Genomic DNA, 22,108 nt, shown 5'->3' with positions numbered 1-22,108 from the left:
CACTTGTCTTTATCTCTTTCGCTTTCTTCTTGGAGGAGATCTTGATGGGCGCTGAGGAGGTCTTGATGGGCGCTGAAGAGGTCTTAATGGGCGCTGAGGAGGCCTTGATGGGGGTAGTGTTGACGGTGAAAGCTTCCTTAGCGGGCTTCTTCCCGGTCTTGTCTACATTTGGGGCGAATACTTTATCCTTATTGAAGTTAGTGATCGGCTCATTTTTCCCGTGATTAGCGATACTCAGCTCCATGTCGTGGGAACGAGTTGCTAGCTCTTCGAATGTTCTTGGTTTTATGCCTTGGAGGATGTAATGTAACCCCCAGTGCATGCCTTGAACGCACATCTCAATGGCAGAGGTTTCAGAAAGCCGATCTTTGCAATCCAGACTTAAGGAGCGCCATCTATTTATGTAGTTGACGACAGGTTCATCTCTCCACTGTTTCGTACTGGTCAGCTCTAGCATGCTTACAGTACGACGAGTGCTGTAGAAACGGTTGAGGAATTCCCTTTCTAGCTGGTCCCAACTGTTGATAGACTCAGGTTCGAGGTCAGTGTACCAGTCAAAAGCGTTACTTTTCAGCGAACGCACGAACTGTTTGACGAGGTAGTCTCCCTCTGTCCCAGCATTGTTGCAAGTTTCAATGAAATGGGCGACATGTTGCTTCGGGTTGCCTTTTCCATCGAACTGCATGAATTTTGGGGGCTGATAACCCCTTGGCATTTTCAAAGCATCAATCTTCTTGGAGTAAGGCTTTGAGTACAGTACGGAGTCATGCGAGCTTCCTTCGTACTGTGTCTTGACAGTGCTTGCGATCATCTCCTGTAGCTGCTGGATAGAGAGAGATCCCATGAATGCCGTTGCTTGGTCTAGCTTCGGCTTCTCTTCAACTTTCTCCGCTGGTGGCTCCTCTTCTTCGTCATCTTCTTTCTTTAATAGGCCAATATTTGGGTCGACTTTCACGTCGGGCAGCGCATCTAGTTAGTTGACAAGTGTGGCAATCTGCAAGTCCTTCTCTTCCACAGTCCGTGTGAGCTTTGCGATTGCTTCATTCATCTGAGCTAGCTGCTCCTCGATTGAAGTTGCTCCAGTGGTCATGACTTGCATGGTTGTACTGCCGCTCGAATCAGCGTCGGAGAGTAAGGACTCTGAGTATTTCCTCGGGCTTTCCCCCCTTGATGCCTTTAGCGAGGCCAGGGTGATCACAGGCTCGTACTTCAGGTGCTCTTGTTCCTTTGACAGAGTTAATGCAGGGGCGGAAGCCGCAGCAAAAAGAGCTCTTGCCTTACTTCGAGTTATGATGCCCGAAATATCACCACTTACGGCGATGATGTTCTTGTTATTTGCTTTGATTGCAGGAACAGCTTGATTCTTTCTTGATGCCATTTGCGTTTTTCGATGATTGGAGGATAGAGATGAGAGGTAGAGAATGTCCCACTGGGCGTGCCAAATCTGTAAACATGGAAAATTCCTGAAACAAGAAACAAGAATACGTGTACAAAATATATTTTTTTGTGTTTAATGATTTTGGGGTTACAATCTCTTTGTAATTTGATCATCTGATTCTATCTTCGTAGGGTGTAGGTTTGTGGATGAGCTGTTGATCCAAAGGGCCGTCGGGGCTTGATCTAGGGATGAACAGTTGATGAACGGATCTTCGAGGGCTTTTGGGCTTGATCTTGAAGACTGGGTGTATGGATTTCTTCAAGGGCTTTTGGGCTTGATCTTGAAGGTTGATGGATGAGCGGATCTTCAAGGGCTTTTGGGCTTAATCTTGAAGAACGATTGGATGTGTGGATTTGTTGAGGTTGTTGATCCAAAGGGCCGTTGGGGCTTGATCTTAGGACGAACGGATGATGAACGCTTTCTTCAAGGGGCCGTCGGGGCTTGATCTTAAGTTGGCGGAAGTTCTTCAAGGGCCGTTGGGGCTTGACCTTGAAGGAGGGTTTGACGAAGAACGAAGAGTGTTTTCTTGATCCTTCGGGATTTGCTTGAGAGCTTTAGAGTTTCAAGGCTTCAAGGTTTTGGTGTGATGTAAATTACCTTCTTTCTTTCTCTTCTTCCTTCAAATGAATGCCTTGGCTTCCTATTTATAGAATTCCAAAACTTGATTTTTGAATTTAAATAATCAGATGAAATAAATCATTTCTGCCAGGTATTGACACGTGTCCTATTTGATGACTTTTCCAATTTATTTCGATTTTTCGTTGAGTCACACGCTACATGTAAAATTTATGTGACACGTGAGCGTTGAAATTTTAACTATTGGTCAACATTCATTTCACCGAAATTTCGATGTCTACAAGCACCAAAGGAGGAAAGTCCGAAGAAGTACTCCGAGTCCCTACTCTCCGATGACGACTCGAGCGGCAGCACAGCCATGCAAGTCATGACCACCGGAGCAACTTCAATCGAATATGACATGTGTCAACACCTGGTAGAAATGACTTATTTCTTCTGAATATTATATTCAAAATTAGGCCTTGAAAAAGTCTATAAATAGAAGCTAATTTCATTCATTTCACTTCACCAATTAACATCACACCAAAACCTTGAAACTTTGAAACTCTAAAACTCTCAAACAAATCCCGAAGGATTAAGAAAGCCCTCTTTGTTCTTCGTCAAATCCCCCTTCAAGATCAAGCCACGACGGCCCTTGAAGAACTTCCACCAATTCAAGATCAAGCCCCGACGACCCTTGAAGAAAGTGGTCATCATTCATCATCCGTTCATCCTAAGATCAAGCCCTCAACGGCCACTTGGATCAACAACATTAACAAATCCACACATCCATTCTTCAAGGTCAAGCCCAAAAGCCCTTGAAGATCCATTCATCAACTGTTCATCCCTAGACCAAGCCCCGACGACCCTTTAGATCAACAACCCATTCACAAATCTGCACCTTATGAAGATAGAATTAGAGGATCAAATTGTAAAAGAGATTGTAACCCTAAAATTAATACAAAATATTATTTTGTACACATGTTCTTGTTTCATTCATCGCAGGAATATTCGTGTTTACAAATTTGGCACGCCCAATGGGAATATCTCTACCTCTCATCTCTAACTTCAAATCAGCAAAAGGGCACAAATGGGGTCAAGGAAGGTTCAAGCTGTTCCCGTAGCCAAGGTGAGGACAAGAACGTCCTCGCCACAAGTGGTGACACTTCGAGCATCATAACTCGAAGTAAGGCAAGAGCTCTTTCCGCCTTGTCTTCCACCCCTGTATTAACTCTGCCGAAGGAATAAGAGCACCCGAGGCACAAGCCCATGATCACCCTGGTCTCGCTAAGAGCACCAAAGGAGGAAAGTCCGAAGAAGTACTCTGAGTCCCTACTCTCCGATGCCGATTCGAGCGGCAGCACAGCCATGCAAGTTATGATCACCGGAGCAACTTCAATCGAGGAGCAACTAGCTCAAATGAATGAAGCAATCGCAAAACTCACATGGACTGTGGAGGATTAAAGTTGCTGCCTTTGATCTTTGAATGAAAGCCTTGTGCCCACCAAATTTTGCAATGGTCTCACCAATAATTTGCTGGTAAAAAAAAAAAAAAAAGTAACAATTTATTAGCCAATGGCATCCCACACTTTTTCTTATTTTATTTCTTTTAATTTGATGTCGTTCCATAATATATTTGGGAATCAAGAAAAACTATAAATTTTTATGAGTAATGGAAACATAAGCTATATGGTGCACTATTTTATGTGTTATAATAAATGTGGATGACATGATTGAGATGCTAATCTTTCATGGTATATTAATAGAAAAAGTAAATTCACGTATTATAATTTTAGTGAAATTAAAACGTCACGTTGCTATATTCTAGATACAATACTAGAAATTGCTCAGGAAAAACGATCGAGCTAGTGGAGATGGAGCTACCTGGCCCTAGTATGTCTATCTATGGTTTCATCGTTAAAAGCCGTATCAAATAAAGGAAAGTGTTATTCACACACTTATTTTTACCTCTCACACACTCTTGCTAGTTTTTAGTCATTGATCTTTCTCAATTCATCAGATCTAACGATCGAAAATTGAGAATGATATTTGAGAAATAAAAATGAGTGTGTGGATAGCACTACCCTTAATAAAACCAATTAGGTCATACTTATTGAGTCCATAAGATGATCACAAACTTCACCGAGAGGAACTTTCTCTTGTGAATGCTTGAGACTTAAATTTAAATATTAGCTTAGGATTGTGGGTTGGTTGGATATATGAATAGTTGGAGTATCTTTTGGGACATGAATATAGATTAAGCCCAACCGAGTGTGGTCCTAATGATTAGAGAGGCAATTATTGGTTGATTGAAGATATGTTATACATACATACATACATACATACATACATACATACATATATATATCTTTTAGAACCTTAATTAATTACCTGTAAAAATGCATGCTCATACTAGAATACATAATTAATTCGAACATAATATCACTACATATATAATTCCTAGCTTGCGTTTTTTATTCTTGATTAATTATAAGATTGATTAGTCATAAACATGGTGAGTTTGGCCAACTGGTTAAGTTACGTCTCCGCACCTTTACATTGAGTTCAAATCACCATTAGATAGATTATAAGACATGCATTCTAACAGTACCATTTCTTAATACTAGCATCTCGAGCATGTGCTTTTGCACTTAACTCCCTTCACGTAACAATGAAAATTTTGCTCAATTTTTCAGTCGTCTTCTTTCTTTTGTGTCAAATTTTTAGTCGTCTTCATTACCGTTACACAGAAAATGAAGTCGATTTGTGTTTTAGTTACCTATTTGTCACACTTTTGTATTGTAATCAAGCTTGCAGAGGATCCAAAATCGGTTCTTAAAGCATGAAAATAAGTCGGGGGAAAATGTAATATATTGGGTGCAAAGCATTATGGATTAACATGTGTAATATATTGCAGAGGAAAAATAAGATATTGCAGAGGTTCCAAATGGCCGGATTACAAAGCTAAGAAAAAAGCTCTTTCCTTTTGGTTGGATTTTGAATTTCCACGAATTGTGGAAATTGAATTTTGGTTTGGGCGAAGCAGAAATCGGATAGAGGAACAGTGAAGTTGCTGAGCAGATTGTACGCCGTGCACAACATCAACGAGCTTGGGTGAAAGTTGCGAGCATGGCAGCAAGATCTTGGGTAACCTCCCCCCCTAACACTAAGCGTTTTCTTATTGCGGAAGATAACACATTCGGGGAAAGTGTCCGTTGATGTCAGAAACTGAGGACATATATATGCACAGAAAACAATTGCAAATGTTAGAAAAAAAGCCAAAAGGGTTCAATAACTAGTATCCTTTTCCATCTTTCAGTCGATTCCAAGACTCAGTGACAAGCTAAAGAGATTCACTATTTATCAACAAGTCTGAAAACAATAGAATTTAGCCTATCTATGACTATGAGAAGCTTTCCACAAAAAACACTCTTTTGTTTCTATACTATTCAGTTCCACCGTATGGCCAGTTCAATGACAAACTAAAACGCCTTACCCTATCTCCTGTAAACGTCTCCATCGATTCCTAGCCGACCGTCTCACTCACAAATTACACCACCATATCTACGAGTCTGAAAACACCAAAATTAAACCTTTCAGTTCCTAGAAATTCAGTATATAAACCACATAGCCACATAGTAAGACACAATCTCATTAAAAAAACACACGGCTATATTTCGAGTCCCAAAAACGCCAAAAATCTATGCAATGAGAATACCAACCACGCTGCTACGTATGGCTCAAATCTTTGGCATTATTGCTACATTGCTCAAGAAATAATCAAATCAATAAAATAATACTTCATGAGAACACAAATGAAGAGAATTACCTTAAACCACTGCTTTCGGAGCTCAATATCAGCCAGCATGAATCTCGTAAGGCCGAACCATTCTTCACCATAAACTTGTCAAACTGAGATCGATCACTTAACCTTCTTTTACCCACGTATGTCGCCAAGCCAATGGTGCTGCCCATCGCCTAGCCCGCTATGCACTCAGGGTTGCGAGTCCGTGTTTCTGGTTAGATTCCCCGTTGATGTGCTCCTGGAGGATTTGTAATGGACTAAGCATATGCTCCTTTTTGTAAGGTTGTTTTCTATGAAATGAAAGTCTATCGTTTTACTCAAAAAAAAAAAAAAAAAGAAATCAGCGTCGAAACTGAATGAAGAAACGTTTGGCAATCAACCAGAACCATCCGATTGATTCCACGATCATAATCATAACTCTCAGGTTCAATAGGGATGTCCAACACCCATCTTTTCTTGATTGGATTACTGAAGCGGCGAGACTGCTCCCCAAATCCAGTTTTGATCTCTTCCACGTGACGTGTTGGGCATTATGGGGGGCTAGGAATGGGGAAGTACATACCCCTGATGTGTGTGTTGAGAGGGCTAGACAATGGTGGATAGCCTTTGGAAAGGCTAAACATACGCAGAGTTCGACGGCGGGGACCAATAAGAGAGCACTCCTCCTCCTCCGGGACGGCTCAAATTGAATGTAGATGGGGCCTGGAATGAAACCAGGACAAAGGCTGGTTTTGGGGCGATTATTCGAGATGGTAATGGAGACTTTGTGAAGGCAATTTGTGGCAGCTATGAGGATATCTTTTCTCCTCGGCATGCGGAACTAGTGGCTTGTCGGGAAGCTGTGTATTGGACAGTAAACAGGGGGTTATCAAAACTTATGTTTCGAGATGGACTCACTTCAGATTGTGGAGGCTTTAAGGAACCCATCTCTAAACTTGTCCATTGTGGGACAAGTGGTGGAGGACATCAAAGCACTTCTCCATTTAATCACTGAAGCTACTATTACCCATATCGTGGCAATACAAACAATGTTGCTCATTGACTCGCACGGATTGGACTTTTAGTAACCCAAATCTGTGAATGGAATGAGACTCCTCCAAGTGTTATTCATGATCTACTTGTTGAGAATTGTGTAGGGCATTGATTTTAAAAGTTGAACCATGTAATAGTCTTTTTGATGAAATGAAATCTACTATCGTATCTTAAAAAAAAAAAAAAAAAAAAAAAAAAAAAAAAAAAAAAAAAAAAAAAAAAAGCTAGCCTTTGAATGCTTTTGCTATAGATGCTCAACGATCATCAAGCTCACTGCAGCTTGAAGCTCCAACTCAAATATCAAATCCTCAACCTCAGTGAAAATAAGGACCTTATCGACGAAAAATGCATTGTGGAAAATTGGGCCCGCAACTTAATTTCGCACCGGGAGTTCTAATTTCTCAACAAATGGAGAACTGAAAATCGTAATACCTAATTGCTTCGTCCAAATTTACATCTGTTCTAACACTGTCCGTTTATTTTTTTTTAATCTTCGCTTGAAAAATTATCTATGAATTAAGTTGACCATTTCATTCCAACACTCATATTGCATCCGTTAATATCACTTTATAACGTTATTGATCGGTATTGAACTTTCTAATGTTTATGACTTTATATATATACTTGTTAGTTTCTATTGACAAGAATGAAGATTACAATCATCTCCTCTTCTTTCTTCTTCTATCTTTTTGATCCATTATTTTTGAAAGCTTTATTATATTCTTCACTCCCTCCATACCAAAGGAAGGAATCGAATTGTTCACTCGATTCAAGTATTGTGAGTATACGCTTACAAGGATTATAAGTTGTTGTATTCTGGAGATTATGACGATATAACATGCTATACCGGGACATTATCTTAGAGGGACAAAATCAACTTTTATGGATCGCGATTATACGCCTCAACCTAAAATTTTGTTCTAATTAAAGCATCGACGAATAGCGGTTTATACCTTATAAAAGATAAATATTTTATCTTATTTAGCTTATTTTATTTAATAATTATGATGATAAAATTTGATATACTAATATTTATCTTATGTGATTTGTTGTTGGAGAAGTAACTTTCATCTCATCAATATTTTCAACAAAAATATCACTTGGAATGAAACATTTGCCCCATTCGAAATATCATTTAAAAAAAAAAAAATCCTTTTAAAAGAATATGATGAGCAACATTTTAATTGGTAACTGCGGGCATAACGGCGTTAGACTGGAAGTAGAGGTTTGCCTTTCGATGGAAGGACGAAGATGAACGACCTGAACATCAACGTACATCAATTCAAATCACCCAATACAGATCAAGTCGAACCAAAATTCGATCAATTCATCATCCCCAAATGGCTGGAATAGATGAACTTAGAAAAAAGCTCACAACTTTGTCCGATTGCGAAAAGGGCTTCTCCGCCGGCGGCTCTTCCTTGGAGCTCGACCCTTGCGATTCCTACACAGTAAGCACTTTTGGCTTTTTTTTGGCAATCCGAATAATCAAATTTTGAATTTAGGGCTTCTGGAAATTGTGGATATTTGATTTCTGGGTTTTGGGTTGAAGCTATCGGACAGGTGTGTACAACATCAACGAGCTCGGATTGCAGAAATGCACGACCTTGGCGGTGGATGACAGCGCCGAGTAGACCTACCGGTGTGCCACTGAGGATATGATGGTGTTTGGGGCAATTGGCAGCGGCGCCAGCAGCGTTGTGCAGAGAGCTATCCACATTCCCACTTATCGGATTCTAGCGCTAAAGAAGATCAGCATTTTCGAAAAGGTATCGTACGTCGCCTTTTCGGATAATTCTGTTTATGTTACGTCTTTTTTTTTCTTTTTGGGAAATGGGATGATAGTATTGATTAAAAGTAATTATATTGATTTCCTGTGTAAATTCCAAATTTAGGAACTTTATGCTAGCGATTAGTGACCGGAAAGGAAATGCTGCGGAAAAAACCCCAGAAATTTTGAGTGGGGGAATTGAAATAGAGCGTTCTTTGTTGCATGATAGGAGAAAAAGCAACAGCTGCTTGCTGAGATACTGACACCGCACGAAGCACCTTGTTACTAAGGTCTTGCAGAATTTCATGGCGCATTCTATACACCGGATTCTGGTAAATAAGCATAGCTTTAGACTTTAGAGTATATCGATGGAGGATCATTGGCGGATACTGACACGGTTCGTGATACTTGTTGCATCTTTGTACTTTGGTTTAATCGTCATGATTCGTCACTGATTTCTTAAGTGCATTCATTTCCACTACTGGGGGCGTCTCCTTTCATGTTACATTTGACGCATAGATATCAAAAGTGGTCTTTTGGTATTAACAAATCTAGCAATGTAATTACGAGTTTGCGACATTTGTTGGGACGGTCGGTCACTTACATGTCTCCTGAGCGAATTTGAAATGAGAATTATTCCTATCCAGCTCATATTTGGAGACTTGAGCCTTGGTCTTGCTCTCTTTGAGTGTGGTACTGGAGAATTTTCACAGACAGCTAATGAAGGACCTGTCAATCTTATGCTGCAGGTAAATACCTGTCAATCTTATGCTGCATTCATATCCTTACCAATGCCTACATCCGCCGTTGTTTTGCAACTGAGGTTCTGAGGTCTATGGCAGATCTTGGATGATCCATCACCTACACCTTCAAAACACAAATTTTCATCAGAATTCTGCTCGTTTATTGAAGCCTGCCTGCAAAAGGATGCAGATGATCGTATTAGCCACAGATTTCAATCTGGGAGATGGTAGCTTGACATCAACATTGTTTAACTAGTATTCTTCTTCCGCAGATACCTTCACACCCCTTCATGACAAAGTACGAGGATTCCCAACACAGAGGATGAAGGACTTGAGATGCGAGTACTTGACACTTGCATTATCTTTAAACCAACAAAATTGTGCTAAAAACCACTTACAAATGCCGAGTCTAGATATAATCTCTAACAATTTGTGAGTCAAATGTGTGACAGTTCACGTAGTTCAATTGGTCCTAATGATTAGAGAGGCAATTATTGGTTGATGGAAGATACATTATTTATTATCTTGTAGGATGTAAGATTGACTAGTCATAAGTATGGTGAGTTAGGCCAATTGGATAAGGTACGTGTCCAGACCCTTGCACCAAGTTCGAATCACCTTCAAGTTGATTATTAGACATGTATATTGGGTAACGTGATTTCTAGTGCTAACTTCTCTAACGTATGCTTTTGTACTTAACTCCCTTCACGTAACAATGATAATTTTGCTCAATTTTTGTAGTCTTGTTCTTTCTTTGGTGTCAGTGGGATAAGAATCATCATTTACAATCCCTTTTTCTTCTTTTCCCGTCATTTGAAAGTCTTCATATCCATTTCCTTTACATAGAAAATGAATTCAATTCGTGTTTAGTTACCTATTTGTCATACTTTTGTATTATAATCAAGCTTGCAGAGGATCCAAATCCGTTCATAAAACATGAAAATAAGTCGAGAAAAATGTAATATATTGCGTGGAAAACATTATGGATTAACATGTGTAATATATTGCAGAGGATCCAAATGGCTGGATTACAAGAGCTAAGAAAAAAGCTCTTTCCTTTTGGTTGGATTTTGAATTTCCACGCATTGTGGAAACTGAATTTTGGTTTGGGCGATCGGATAGAGGAACAGTGAAACTGCTGATCAGATTGTACGCTGTGTGCAACATCAACGAGCTTGGGTGAAAGTTGCGAGCATGGCTGCGAGAACATCTTGGTAACCTCCGCTCCCAACACTAACGTGTTTTATTGCAGAAGATAACACATTTGGGGAAAGTGTCCGTTGATTTCAGAAACCTTGGGCAAAATATATGCACAGCAAACAATTGCGAATGTTATAAGAAGGGATGTACTATCCTCGCACCATGTTTTACTTCTCAACACCCCTTATTAATTTCTGTCATTTGATATTCTTTAATTCATTTAATCTGATGGTCGAAAATTAAGAGGGTGTGTGAGAAGTAAAAATGGATGTGTGGATAGAATACCCATAGAAAAAAAGCCAAAAGGGTTCAATAACTACCATGTTTATCAACAGTCTGAAACAGCAAAGTTTAGCCTATCTATGACTGGCAAAGCTTTACACAAAGAAGACTCTTGTGTTTCTATACTATTCAGTCCCCTGTATTTGGAAGAATAACCATCCATGACCAATTCAATGACACACTAAACCTATCTATAAGTGAGGATCCAGTCATTTCCCTGTGTAGCCAAAACCCTGTAACAATCAGCAGAACTAGCCACGAAAATAAAAAAATAAGAGATTGAGCAATGGAGTTTTTATTATAGGAACCAAACACTTGTATAGCGTGTACAATGCATACAAGCTTTCTTAGAAGTGACAAACATTACTACAACTTACACAATTAATATAAGTAGACACGAAAAAGTCAACGAGAAGGGGAAATTGCATCCAAACAAATAAAATGATAGGAACACCAGCAAGGAAGACGATTGGATAAGTAATCCATGGTTTGTCTTGAAGCATGATGAATAAGGCAGAAGAAAAGGCAACCATCATGGTCGCAATGGAGATGAAGAGTGTGGAAAGGCCTATTATCATTTTTGTGGGTAAGGATTTGAGAAAATCATCTTCAGCATAACGCGATGTAAGGATGTCTAGAAACATCAACACTGATGTTGCGGAAGAAAAGAGCGAAATTGCATCTGAAACTATAAAAACCATAAATAGTTTTTGGTTTAAGAATATGGGAAATCCTGTTTCTTGGTTGTTTCCACCAGGAACTGTAAATGCTGCAGCAAACATAATTGTAATAATGAGGGCACTGACAACTGTACAAGAACTTGATGTTCCCTTCATCCACTTTTCTCCTTCCTTGTGCAATTTATCGTGGCTCTTGGTAAATAGTTTAGAGGGTGTCAAACCATCTTTATTTTTAGTTGTGGTTCCCGAGGGTTGGAAATCAACACTCTCTACCTCCTGCATTTCATTGAACAAAAAATTATGCACCGTAGTGATATTAGTTGATCATGTTCTTTCAGTAATTAGAAAAGAAAAAAAATGATGCATCATTTGATACATGGATACAGTTTGAGCTTAAACATATAATGAGGTAGAATTTATATTATTCTTGGACGGCATTGTCATGTATCAGTGAGAAAGAAGTTAAATTTCAAAGTATTAAGTGACACAATTTGAATTTCATGGGATTAAGTATTCGGAATGAATTTCAGGGGTCATAGATGTAATTATGCCTACAAGAATAATATGAAAGGAAACAATTCTAACCTTGTACCATTGCCTTTCTCTCTGCATTTGCAAGGCTGCACCTGCAATGCAATCAAGCTTTGCCAATGGAGATAACATCCCCGCACAATGTAGGATGCCGTTTTGGGAATTATCTACAAAAGTCGTAATGAGATTTCTTTGACGAACCCCGTATATAAGGCTATAAACTTTTTCTTGACGGCATTCAACAGCATGCTGAAATATGTTCTTCTTGTCTCCATTCGTTCTGAATAACAGTTCTGGTCTGGCTTTACATAAAGAAGTAACGACCTCAACAATCCCGTTTTCAATAGCTGCGAATATTGTATCAGATACACAGCTCTCTCTCATTTCTTCATTAGTAAAGTTTTTTATCACGTCACACATGCAGTCCAAAATTTGACGTGATCGAACATGGATCAATTTCAACTCACGAATGTGGTTGATTCCTACGTTGACATTCAAAACAATGTAACTCACAACTCACAACCACATTTTTACGAAATAAAAAGATAGAATAAATAAATTAGGGAATTGTTATTAGCATTCCAAAATTCTCATTCTACACTCCATACTTTTTACATTAAGAAAGAAAACTAAACTTGTGAGGAATGTAGAATAAGATTTTTAGAATGCCAATAACACTTCCCATAAAGTATTAGTTTAGAGAAAAGGAAAATGCAAGCTGATTTTCATACACAAATTTTAATTTCTCACAAACTTCTCTTAATTTATACTCATCAGATTTGATATATCAAATGAAATCAACAAAATAAATTCAAGACAGGTGTGTTAGAAGTTAACTATATGTTATCATTTTCCATAAAAAAAAATAAATGATTAATATCCACGTACCCAAAAACTCTAAAAGCCTCGATGGAAGTCCTTGTAGTAAACCCAAGACTGCAACACAAATATAAAATCAGATTTTGCTGCCAAAATTTCTTTATATGCTGATTACATGATATATGGCAATATGCATGAAATATACTTGGAAGAGTTCAAATTCCCAAGTTTAAAGACCCAAATCCATGTATCTTGGTGGTTCAAGATGTTAGAGAACAATTTAAAAAATAAATAATAACAGAATTTAAAATAATTGATTCTTTATTTATGAAATATACTACAAAATGAAACAATAAACAAACAATTGCATAAAATAGAATGCAATTCTTATTTATTTTAAGGAAATCTTATATGAAACCCAACAACAGCTTAATACCCAGTCACCATAGATTTTGGAAGCTTGCCCATTCGAACTGCAATTTCCAAATCCAATCAATACAAATCCTCGAAATATTTAATCCCAATAAAAATTTGGTCCCAAATTCAAATGGATGAATCTTTATATAAATTTGATTCCAATAAATCAATAATAAAAAATAAAATAAAAAAGTGATTTTCACCCACCCTTTATAGTTTTTCACACTTCTCTTTATTTATAGTCATCGAATTGAATAAATCAAACAAAATCAAGGATCAAAGTTAAATAAAGGTGTGTAATTAAAATGCTTAAAAGAGTACGTGAAAATCACCTCCCTTTATTTATAGTTTTTCACACACCTCTCTTTATTTATTCTAGTAAATTTCTTGATTAAATATATCATTTTCAATTTTTTTAAAACTAATTTTTTTCTTTATAATTTCTTTTTTTTTTTAAATCTAAGCATTAAAATTATAAATAAATAAACTGTTACAAGTTCCCACCCAGCCTAACCCCACAGACCCGCCCACCCGCGCCACCACTTTCGGTATGTCTTCAAAGTTCCACCAAGCCAATCTTCTTTCTTCGGTTGCCATGGCGAATCTGCCATGTCTCCGCCCTCCGCCCTCTCCCTCCCCCTCCCCCTCACCCATCCCCCCTCCCTCCTTCTTGTTCCACTGTGACAACAGCCGAAGACCACTACGACGGCTGCCCTTGCAGCCATGAAACCAAAACCCAATTTCAAAAAAACCAAATTCGAAATTCAAAAGCAATTCGAATTAGAATCGATTGGTTAAAAGGGAAGGAAGAATCTCACTCTTTGGTGACGGCGATGATGTTGTCAACGAACCGTTGAATCATCTCATGACAGTACAATCAAATTTTGATTTTTGTAATCGGGTTTCAGAACAATTAAATTAAATTTCTGGAAAATTCGAATTTCGAAACTACAGAATACAAAAAAAAAAAAAAAAAAAAAAAAAAAAAAAGGGAGGGAAAAAGCAAAATCCGAGCAGCAATTGGGAAGAAAAATCGAGAAAAAAATTTAGGGGCCTCCTTCAAACCTGGCATCAATTTTGACAAATCTGCGCAGAGCGTTCATGATTTGCATACGATGATGACAGTTGATTTTTTTTAAAATTTTTTTTTTTCCCTTTAGTTTTAAATCATTTTAAAAATTAAAAAATGATTGATTAATTAGGAAGAGCATCCCCTCTGGATCCTCTTTGTAAGATCTGATGCGTCTATCGTTCATCGTACGGTCAGTTTTCATCAGATACTATTCATATTTAATTTCAAATACAATTATTTAAAATAATGAACGATGGACGCACCTGATTCGAAGATCACCGGAATTCCCACAAAGAGGATCCGATTAATTAAATAGTAAACTAGAGTTAAGTTGAAATACACATGTCAATTTTAAAAATTAAAAATGATTCATTAATTAAATAGTAAACTAGAGTTAAGTTGAAACTCGAGCGAAGTTGAAGTACGCATGTCTAGCTACATGGTACATTATTTGCGGGAGGTCTGATCGAGGGGGCCACGTTTTTTTATGATCAATCTTTAGGTGTGGGTGTCCTTCATGTAACGGTTGAAAACTGTCAATATAAGATGTGCACAAACATTAAATATGTACATAAGCAACTCCCTTTATGTGAATTGTGTCATTTTATCATTTTGACCCTATTTTAATTGGGTAAACTAGTTCTCAGTTATTAATTTGATGGCATTTTAGAGATGTTCAAATGTTTTACTATTTTGGTGTGATCCTTTTATATATATACACACACATTAGCACATGGGCACATACAAAATGTGTGAGAAAATTTTTTATTTTTTATTTTTAAATGGAAGGAGAGAGGAATGAGTGATAAAGAACATGGGAGTGGGAAGTTTTTATTTTTTTATTTTTTAATAATTAGAGATATGTTAAGATTTGAGGCTTTGAAAAAAAAACAGCAAAATTTAGTTGTGTAAAATTACATTTCTGCTCCATATTTCTTATTCATGTTTTGTTTTAATTAGAGGGTTAAACTAGTAATTTCATAAGATTTTGGGTGACAATGAGTATTTTATTAATTAGTAGATATATATATATATATATATATATATAGATAGATAATAGATAATACTTTTGTTTTCCTATGTTGTAGTAAGGTGTGTGTGCGCGCACGCCTATATATATAATAATACTTTTGTTTTTTGATTTTCACGTTTGAATTCGGATTAGGCCGTGTTAGTTATCTATTGTATCTTGTAATGTTCGGATAGGCCGACAGCATTTCATTGTATTCCATTCCATTCCATCAACCACATCACCTAACTAATTATTAAAAACAAGGAGATGGATAATTGAAACAATTCCAAAAAAAAAGAACGAGCATAACATATGAAAAGGACTTCAACATATCAAATCGTAGTTAGAGTTTTGAGGTGTAACATACCTCTGTTATTCCTTTGATTACCCTGTTCATTTTCTTGATTTTGAACATTTATACGGAAATCATTGACGGAATGACCAAGCTCTATGCGTATACCTACCAAGAAATAAGATTTCCTCATTCAAAATACTCATTGTAGATATTTTAAAACATATTTTGTGAATGGAAACATACCATTATGGTATATGATTTAAGAAGAGAGTAATGCTAAGGAACTGAATTTTTTAAATCAAATGATGTAGTTATAGATGATTAAATTATTAATTAAACATCGATTAACGTGCTTGTTTCTTATTCGTAACACATCATTTGGTTTGTACATTCGGTTTAAAAATTTGGTCTCCCTAGCATTAAGACCATCTTATTTGAACCACCTTATGAAACCCCTTAAGTGGAAGATGACATTTGTACATGCTACATAAAATGCTGATAAATTTTATGGTAGTAAGAGAAAAGGGAAGATGTTACTAACGATTGTAGATCCACTTTTGCCAGAATTTGAGCGACATCCCACTCGGGAATGCAGAGGACAAATAAGCAAATGCAATTATAGGGGAGATGATGTCTCGAGTACATGTAAATCGTGAGTAACGCTGAAGTAACTCCCATGCAATATCTGTACGTATGCATTTAAACCAATTATTGTATATGTGTGTGTGTATAATGCAGAAAATTTGATTCGGTAGTTTCGTTACCAAATTGTTTGGCATCAAGACAACTTTTAACAAGTCTAGAGCCGTAAATGCCTTCATCTAGCATTAGATCTTGGGGTGGAGTGAGAGAGTAGAGGTACCGAACTATATCCCATTGGTCATTCCGAGCAGCCATGACAATCGGAGTCAATCGGAGGGACTCTACGGCAATACCGAGTAGTTTCTTGTTCTTCGTAAACATGCATTCAACCATCTTGATGTTTTCTCTTGCAGCATAAGCAAGAGCCGTAAAACCACGATCATCTTTGATCTCCAATTGTTCCTCCGTCATCAACTGCACCAGCTCTTCCACAATTTGCTCGTGCCCGAATCTTGTTGCGTTGTGAAGAGCTGTCCCCCATTCATCCGTTGCTGTTATTGCATTGGGGTGTAGGTTAAGTAACCCCTTCGCTTCATCCCAATCACCCCTCCTCACAGCAGCAAACAAAGCTTGATACTCATGCGGGATCTCCCCTGTCAAGGGTACGTATGTAATAATTGTGGCATTTTATATAATATATTGACTAGTTTTTCTTCAATTATCCTGGTGTAACTTAAAATAACTTACTTCTTAAGTACATGACATGTTATGACTTTAACATAGTTTCTATTTATACACAACCATCTCTTCACACCCAACTTTTATCACTAGACACCCAGCACACCCAACAATCTCTAATCCTTGGATTTGATATCAAGGTTTTAAGATTAAAATTTAATTGTGAAACAAGGATTATAGGGAAGAAAATTGAAATTAAAATTTTGGAATAGAAAGATAAAACAAAATAATACATAAGATAGTGATAAACATGTCGAGTCTCGTTCTTTTGGTCTCCCGATGGTCAAGGGTTCATGGTCACTAACCCTTGAGTTTGATATCAAAATTTGAGAATAAAATCTTGAAATCACGTCCATTTATTCTTCATGATTCCACCCTTGATATTAAATTCAGAGTGAGTGACCATGCGTTTCTTACATAGAAGGAAACCAAGAGAACCCTTCATATACATTTAATACTTTAATTTTGATGATCGATACTTGAGTTTTCTGATCTACTCAACTCTGCATGGATACCTGAGTTTTGTGATCCGCTCAACTCTGCTGCCATGCTCAATCTGTCAATTTATCCAAAGGAGATTTTTGCATAGGTAGATGATGATCATGTGTTTATATATGAAAACAAAGAAACAAATAGTGAACACGAAGGATAAGTAATTAACAACTCACAACTTGAATTGAAATGGGGAAGCCTTCAGAAAACTGCTTCAGCTTGAATTGGGGTTCTATAGCATTGGTGCTGCTAAACCTGTATCTAATCTCTATATATAAAGCCAACACTAAAGTGAATAGTGTTTTTGGGGTCACAAGCTTCACCAAAATAAATGGACAAAAATGCCCCCAAAACAAAAAAGTTCAAAAGCAATCTAAATTAATGCACCAAATAATGCAGTGGTATTTTCATCATATAAACAATGTTTTTTAATAATTAATTTTTTTTTGTACAATTATTTATTTATTTATTATATTATATAAAAACATTTATGTAAGTCCATCGTAATATGCCGTAATTCAAAAAAATGTATTCTGCATACGTGTGAGCGCGTGCATGAAAGCTAGTATATACTATATAGTCAACGATAACCAAATGATTTTGTCCCCTTTTTTTATACGAAGTTTGTCATGTATTTTATGGATCAACATTCGTAACAAATCAGCAGAATATGCCCGTCCATATTAGCAATGACTTGACAAGTTATGATACTTTCACATTTTTTAATTGTCTTTCCAACAAAAATAAACAATGACAGAACCAACTATACATGGAATATTAACTTTTGACACTTCGGAGTTTAGAAGCCATACTTTTCGTACAAATTAAATTAAAGATCAAAGCAGTAGTATCAAGTAAGCCTAGCCGGGAATTTAGAAGCTATACTTTAAATACAAATTAATTTAAGGATCAAAGCAGTAGTATCAAGTAATAAAATTGCCAGTTTGCCATACTACGTAGAAGTTATCAAGCCCTAAAGTTCAAAACATTCTTTGTCCAGCACTAGATTGGCAAATGAATGCCCAAGGTTGCACTAAGGAATCGCTCTGAAGTTCTTTATAGAACGGTTTTTGTATATTTGGACTGATCCATCCAGCTTAGGACTAATTAGGGATTGCAATGAGTTTTTAGAAAAGTGTTTTCGTTGTGCTTTAAGAATAATCAGTTGTAAAATAAAGGAGATGAGAGTTCTTAAACTATTTTTAAAACTGTTGTGAGCAGTGTAAGAATCTCCTCCTTTTCTTGCCAATCACCCCTCCGTACAGCACCGAACAGAGCTTGATACTCATCTGTCAAGGGTACGCATGTAATTAAATATGGCCTTTTATAAAATTTGTTAACTGCTTTCTTCTTCAATTCTCCTGGAATAACTTAAAATAACTTCTTGAGTACATAGCATGTTATGACTTTAAACTAATTTCATATTAAATTCAAGAGTGAATGACCATGCGCTCTTTACACATAAGGAAACCAAGACAACCTTTTATATAGACTTAATACTTTGATTTTGATGATAGATACCTGGGTTTTCTACTGAGTTGAACTCTGCTGCCATGCTCAATCTGTCAGTTTATCCAAAGGAGATTTTATTATAGGTAGATCATGATCATGTGTTAATAAATGAAAATAAAGAAATAAATAGTGAACCAAGTATATATGGAATCTTAACTTTTGACACTTGGGAGTTTAGAAGCCATACTTTTGCCTACAATTTAATTTAATGATCAAAGCAGCTGTATCAAGTAAGCCTAGCTGGCAGTTTAGAAGACATACTTTGCCTACAAATTAATTTAAGTATCAAGGCAGTAGTATCAAGTAAGCCTAGGTACAGCGCCTACGCTAATAAAAATTGGCACATGCTATATAGAAGTTATCAAGCCCTAAATCGTAAAACATTCTTTGTCCAGCACTAGATTGCCAAATACATGCCCAAGGTTGCGGAAAAGAATACCTGAACCTCTACCTTCTTCTACGTTTCAAAAGCTTCTAAGCGTAAGAATATTCCCATTCGGTTTCAGCTATATTGATCAGAATACTGGTGCGTTTGCTTGGAGTTTAAGGTTCTTTTTTTATGTTTTCATGTGGAGGGGACTGAGCTACTTGCACGGAGTTGGTCATCTTTCATGTTACATTTGACGCATAGATATTAAAAGTGGTCTTTTGGTATTAACAAAGCTAGTAACATAACTACCAGTGTGCGACATTTGTTGGGACAGTCACTTACATATCGCCTGAGCGGATTTGAAATGAGAATTATTCCTATCCAGCTGATATTTGGAGCCTTGGTCAAGCTCTCTTTGAGTGTGGTACTGGAGAATTCCCATGTACAGCTAATGAAGGACCCGTTGCTGCATTCATATCCTTTCCATTGCCTACATCCGCCGTTGTTTTGCAACTAAAGTTCTGAGGTCTATGGCACATCTTGGATGATCCATCACCTACACCTTCAAAACACCAATTTTCAACAGAGTTCTGCTCGTTTATTGAAGCCTGCTTGCAAAAGGATGCAGATGGCTAGGCCAACAGCAGAGCAGGTGATCATATTAGCCACAGATTTCAATCTGGGAGATGGTCGCTTGACATCGACATTGTTTAACTAGTATTCTTCTTCTGCAGATACTTTCACACCTCTTCATCACAGAGTACGAGGCTTCCCAAGTTGACTCAGGAGCATTTGCCCGAAGCGTTTTTGATCCAACACAAAGTATGATGGACTCGGCAGTGTGAGTACTTGACACTTGCATCATCTTTAAACCAACAAAAGTGTGTTTAAAACACTTACAATAAAGAGTCTTGAGAGGTACTTTCGAAACCACAAACTCAAGGAGAGAAACCTAACCCTACACAATGGCATGGCTAATCATCAATTAATCCTGCTTTTTTAAAACGAGTTACCATCCGGGGAGGGCGTTTTCTTTTCAAAACAATTTTGTACGATGTCGTTCAGTTGCAATCTCTTTTTGCTTATGCCAGCAGCCGATGCACAAGCGCAGGATATGTAGTCCTAACAAACGTATAAATTGAAATCTAACACGACCAATTAGTATCCTATTCCCTTGGTCTATCACTCGACGCCAAGATTCATCAACAAGCTAAAGAGACTGCAATCCACTGAACAGGATGTCTACTTTTTCGTTAAATCACAAATACAAAAAATACAAACACAAATCAAGAAAATTACCTTAAACCACAGCTTTCGGAGCTCATACGGGGACGAACCATTCTTCACTGCAAACTTGTCAAACGAACCGGCATTGATACTGAACGAGGAAACGTTTGGGGAATCAACCAAGACCGTCCGATTGATTCGACGATCATAATCATAACCCTCAGGTTCAATGGATATATGTTTAATGCTTTTGCTACAGATCTTCCAGCGATCATCAAGCTCACTGCAGCTTCGAAACTCCAAAACCTCCAAATTGGAGTGACGCAATAAATCCTCCACCGTCCACGCAATCAAATCAAAATCAGTGAAAATCAAGGACATTGTCGACAAAAAGCGCACGGTGGAAAATTGGGCCTAATTCCACACCGTGTGAGTCCTAATTTCTCGACACACCCATTACTCAGAACGGAAAACTGAAAATCGTAATACCTGACTGCCGAGCGCAAAGGCGAGTTACCACGAATTGATCTCAGGAATCGATACAGGAGCAGTATTGACTGTGGTGCGGGAAAGAGAGTCGGAAAGTATGGACGGGATAATCGGAGCGCGAGAGTAGAGCGTGGTCGCCGAACGGCGGCTTGTACGGCCGGAAGTGTTGGCAGATAAAATTCAGGGAGAGAATGCGAGACTAAAGGGTTCACCATTTCCGAGACGAGAGCGGTTCGGACGGAGTATAATGTGGGGAGGAAGAAGAGGATGCGGAGGAGGATCTCGTTGGGGAGATCGTTTAGGTTTCGAATCGTAGTGGCGCCGGCGGTGGTGTTTGGGCCCTTTTCTTAGATTCTTCTAGAATCGGCGGCGGAGCAAACACTTACATAGTTTTCTGTTTTCTTAGAAGTGACAAACATTACATTACTACAGTTACCCAATTAATACATCGCATACACTATAATGTGAATTTATATCCACCGTTTGACTTTCCTATCGTATATTCCTCCGCCATAAGTGGATAAATTTTTCCATGTGATTAAAACGCACGTCTCAGCATGATAGGTGGTGTTTCTTATTAATAACCTATGAACAACTGTAACCTTATAGTATAACAATTTAATACATTTAAATTTTAATAGAAAAATCAAAATAAACAAGACCTGCACTGTTCCCAACCCCTCTCTCACCTCTCTCTCTCCCCAACCCCCTCTCTGAATAAATTCCCCGGATCTTGATGAGATCGAGATTGTCGGATCGGGCGCGCGGCGTGGACGGAGAAGGAAAGAGTTTGCAATTGTTCCATTTCTTGTGCAGGGGAACAAGATTGAGCCGATTGACATTGCTTGCTTGAAGATGAACTTCTGCTGGGAAGGGGATTGATGGAAGGGAAATAGTGTGCCTTTACACTTAGCTAGAATGGCGGTCAAAGAGGAGAAGCCATAGTGTGCCTTCTACACTCAGAGTCCACTCAACCACCTCAGTCCGAGCCGCCATCAAAGACCCATATGAAATTTCTCCACTGAAACACACATGGGTTTGTTCCT

At 37.8% G+C, this 22,108-nt stretch overlaps 1 protein-coding gene and 2 long non-coding RNA genes across 13 annotated transcripts; 1 reads left to right on the top strand and 2 right to left on the bottom strand.

Moving 5' to 3' along the window:
• Positions 1 to 4,904: 4,904 nt before the first annotated feature.
• On the bottom strand, positions 4,905 to 5,803 carry LOC148689221 (uncharacterized). Its single transcript, XR_015958412.1, has 3 exons — positions 5,716 to 5,803; positions 5,490 to 5,565; positions 4,905 to 5,221 (listed from the first exon to the last, which is right to left on the bottom strand). It is a non-coding gene; the product is annotated as an uncharacterized LOC148689221 (long non-coding RNA).
• A 2,195-nt stretch (positions 5,804 to 7,998) lies between these two features.
• On the top strand, positions 7,999 to 10,084 carry LOC148689220 (uncharacterized). 2 transcript variants are annotated; one of them, XR_015958405.1, is made up of 3 exons: positions 7,999 to 8,281; positions 8,383 to 8,599; positions 8,726 to 10,084. It is a non-coding gene; the product is annotated as an uncharacterized LOC148689220 (long non-coding RNA). The 2 variants fall into 2 exon arrangements; XR_015958406.1 differs by having other exon boundaries at positions 8,005 to 8,281; positions 8,383 to 8,604.
• Positions 10,085 to 11,105: 1,021 nt separating this feature from the next.
• LOC137709342 (uncharacterized) lies at positions 11,106 to 21,550 on the bottom strand. 10 transcript variants are annotated; one of them, XM_088688973.1, is made up of 12 exons: positions 21,063 to 21,193; positions 20,646 to 20,987; positions 19,689 to 20,304; positions 18,986 to 19,026; positions 17,641 to 17,732; positions 17,488 to 17,528; positions 16,417 to 16,887; positions 16,194 to 16,337; positions 15,725 to 15,817; positions 12,926 to 12,973; positions 12,092 to 12,519; positions 11,106 to 11,782 (listed from the first exon to the last, which is right to left on the bottom strand). In XM_088688973.1, exons 6-12 carry the CDS (start codon positions 17,519 to 17,521, stop codon positions 11,174 to 11,176), a joined length of 1,827 nt encoding a protein of 608 aa, XP_088545099.1. In that variant the 5' UTR covers positions 17,522 to 17,528; positions 17,641 to 17,732; positions 18,986 to 19,026; positions 19,689 to 20,304; positions 20,646 to 20,987; positions 21,063 to 21,193; the 3' UTR covers positions 11,106 to 11,173. The 10 variants fall into 10 exon arrangements, 8 of the variants coding, with proteins under 8 accessions (XP_088545099.1, XP_088545100.1, XP_088545101.1 ...); XM_088688974.1 differs by having other exon boundaries at positions 19,689 to 20,211; XM_088688975.1 differs by having other exon boundaries at positions 19,689 to 19,908.
• Between the last annotated feature and the right edge of the window lie 558 nt (positions 21,551 to 22,108).

Source organism: Pyrus communis, chromosome 17 (genome assembly GCF_041283825.1).
Source record: "Pyrus communis isolate YQ-2024b chromosome 17, ASM4128382v1, whole genome shotgun sequence".
NCBI lineage: Eukaryota > Viridiplantae > Streptophyta > Magnoliopsida > Rosales > Rosaceae > Pyrus > Pyrus communis.
This window is presented reverse-complemented; position numbering and strand designations above follow the sequence as displayed.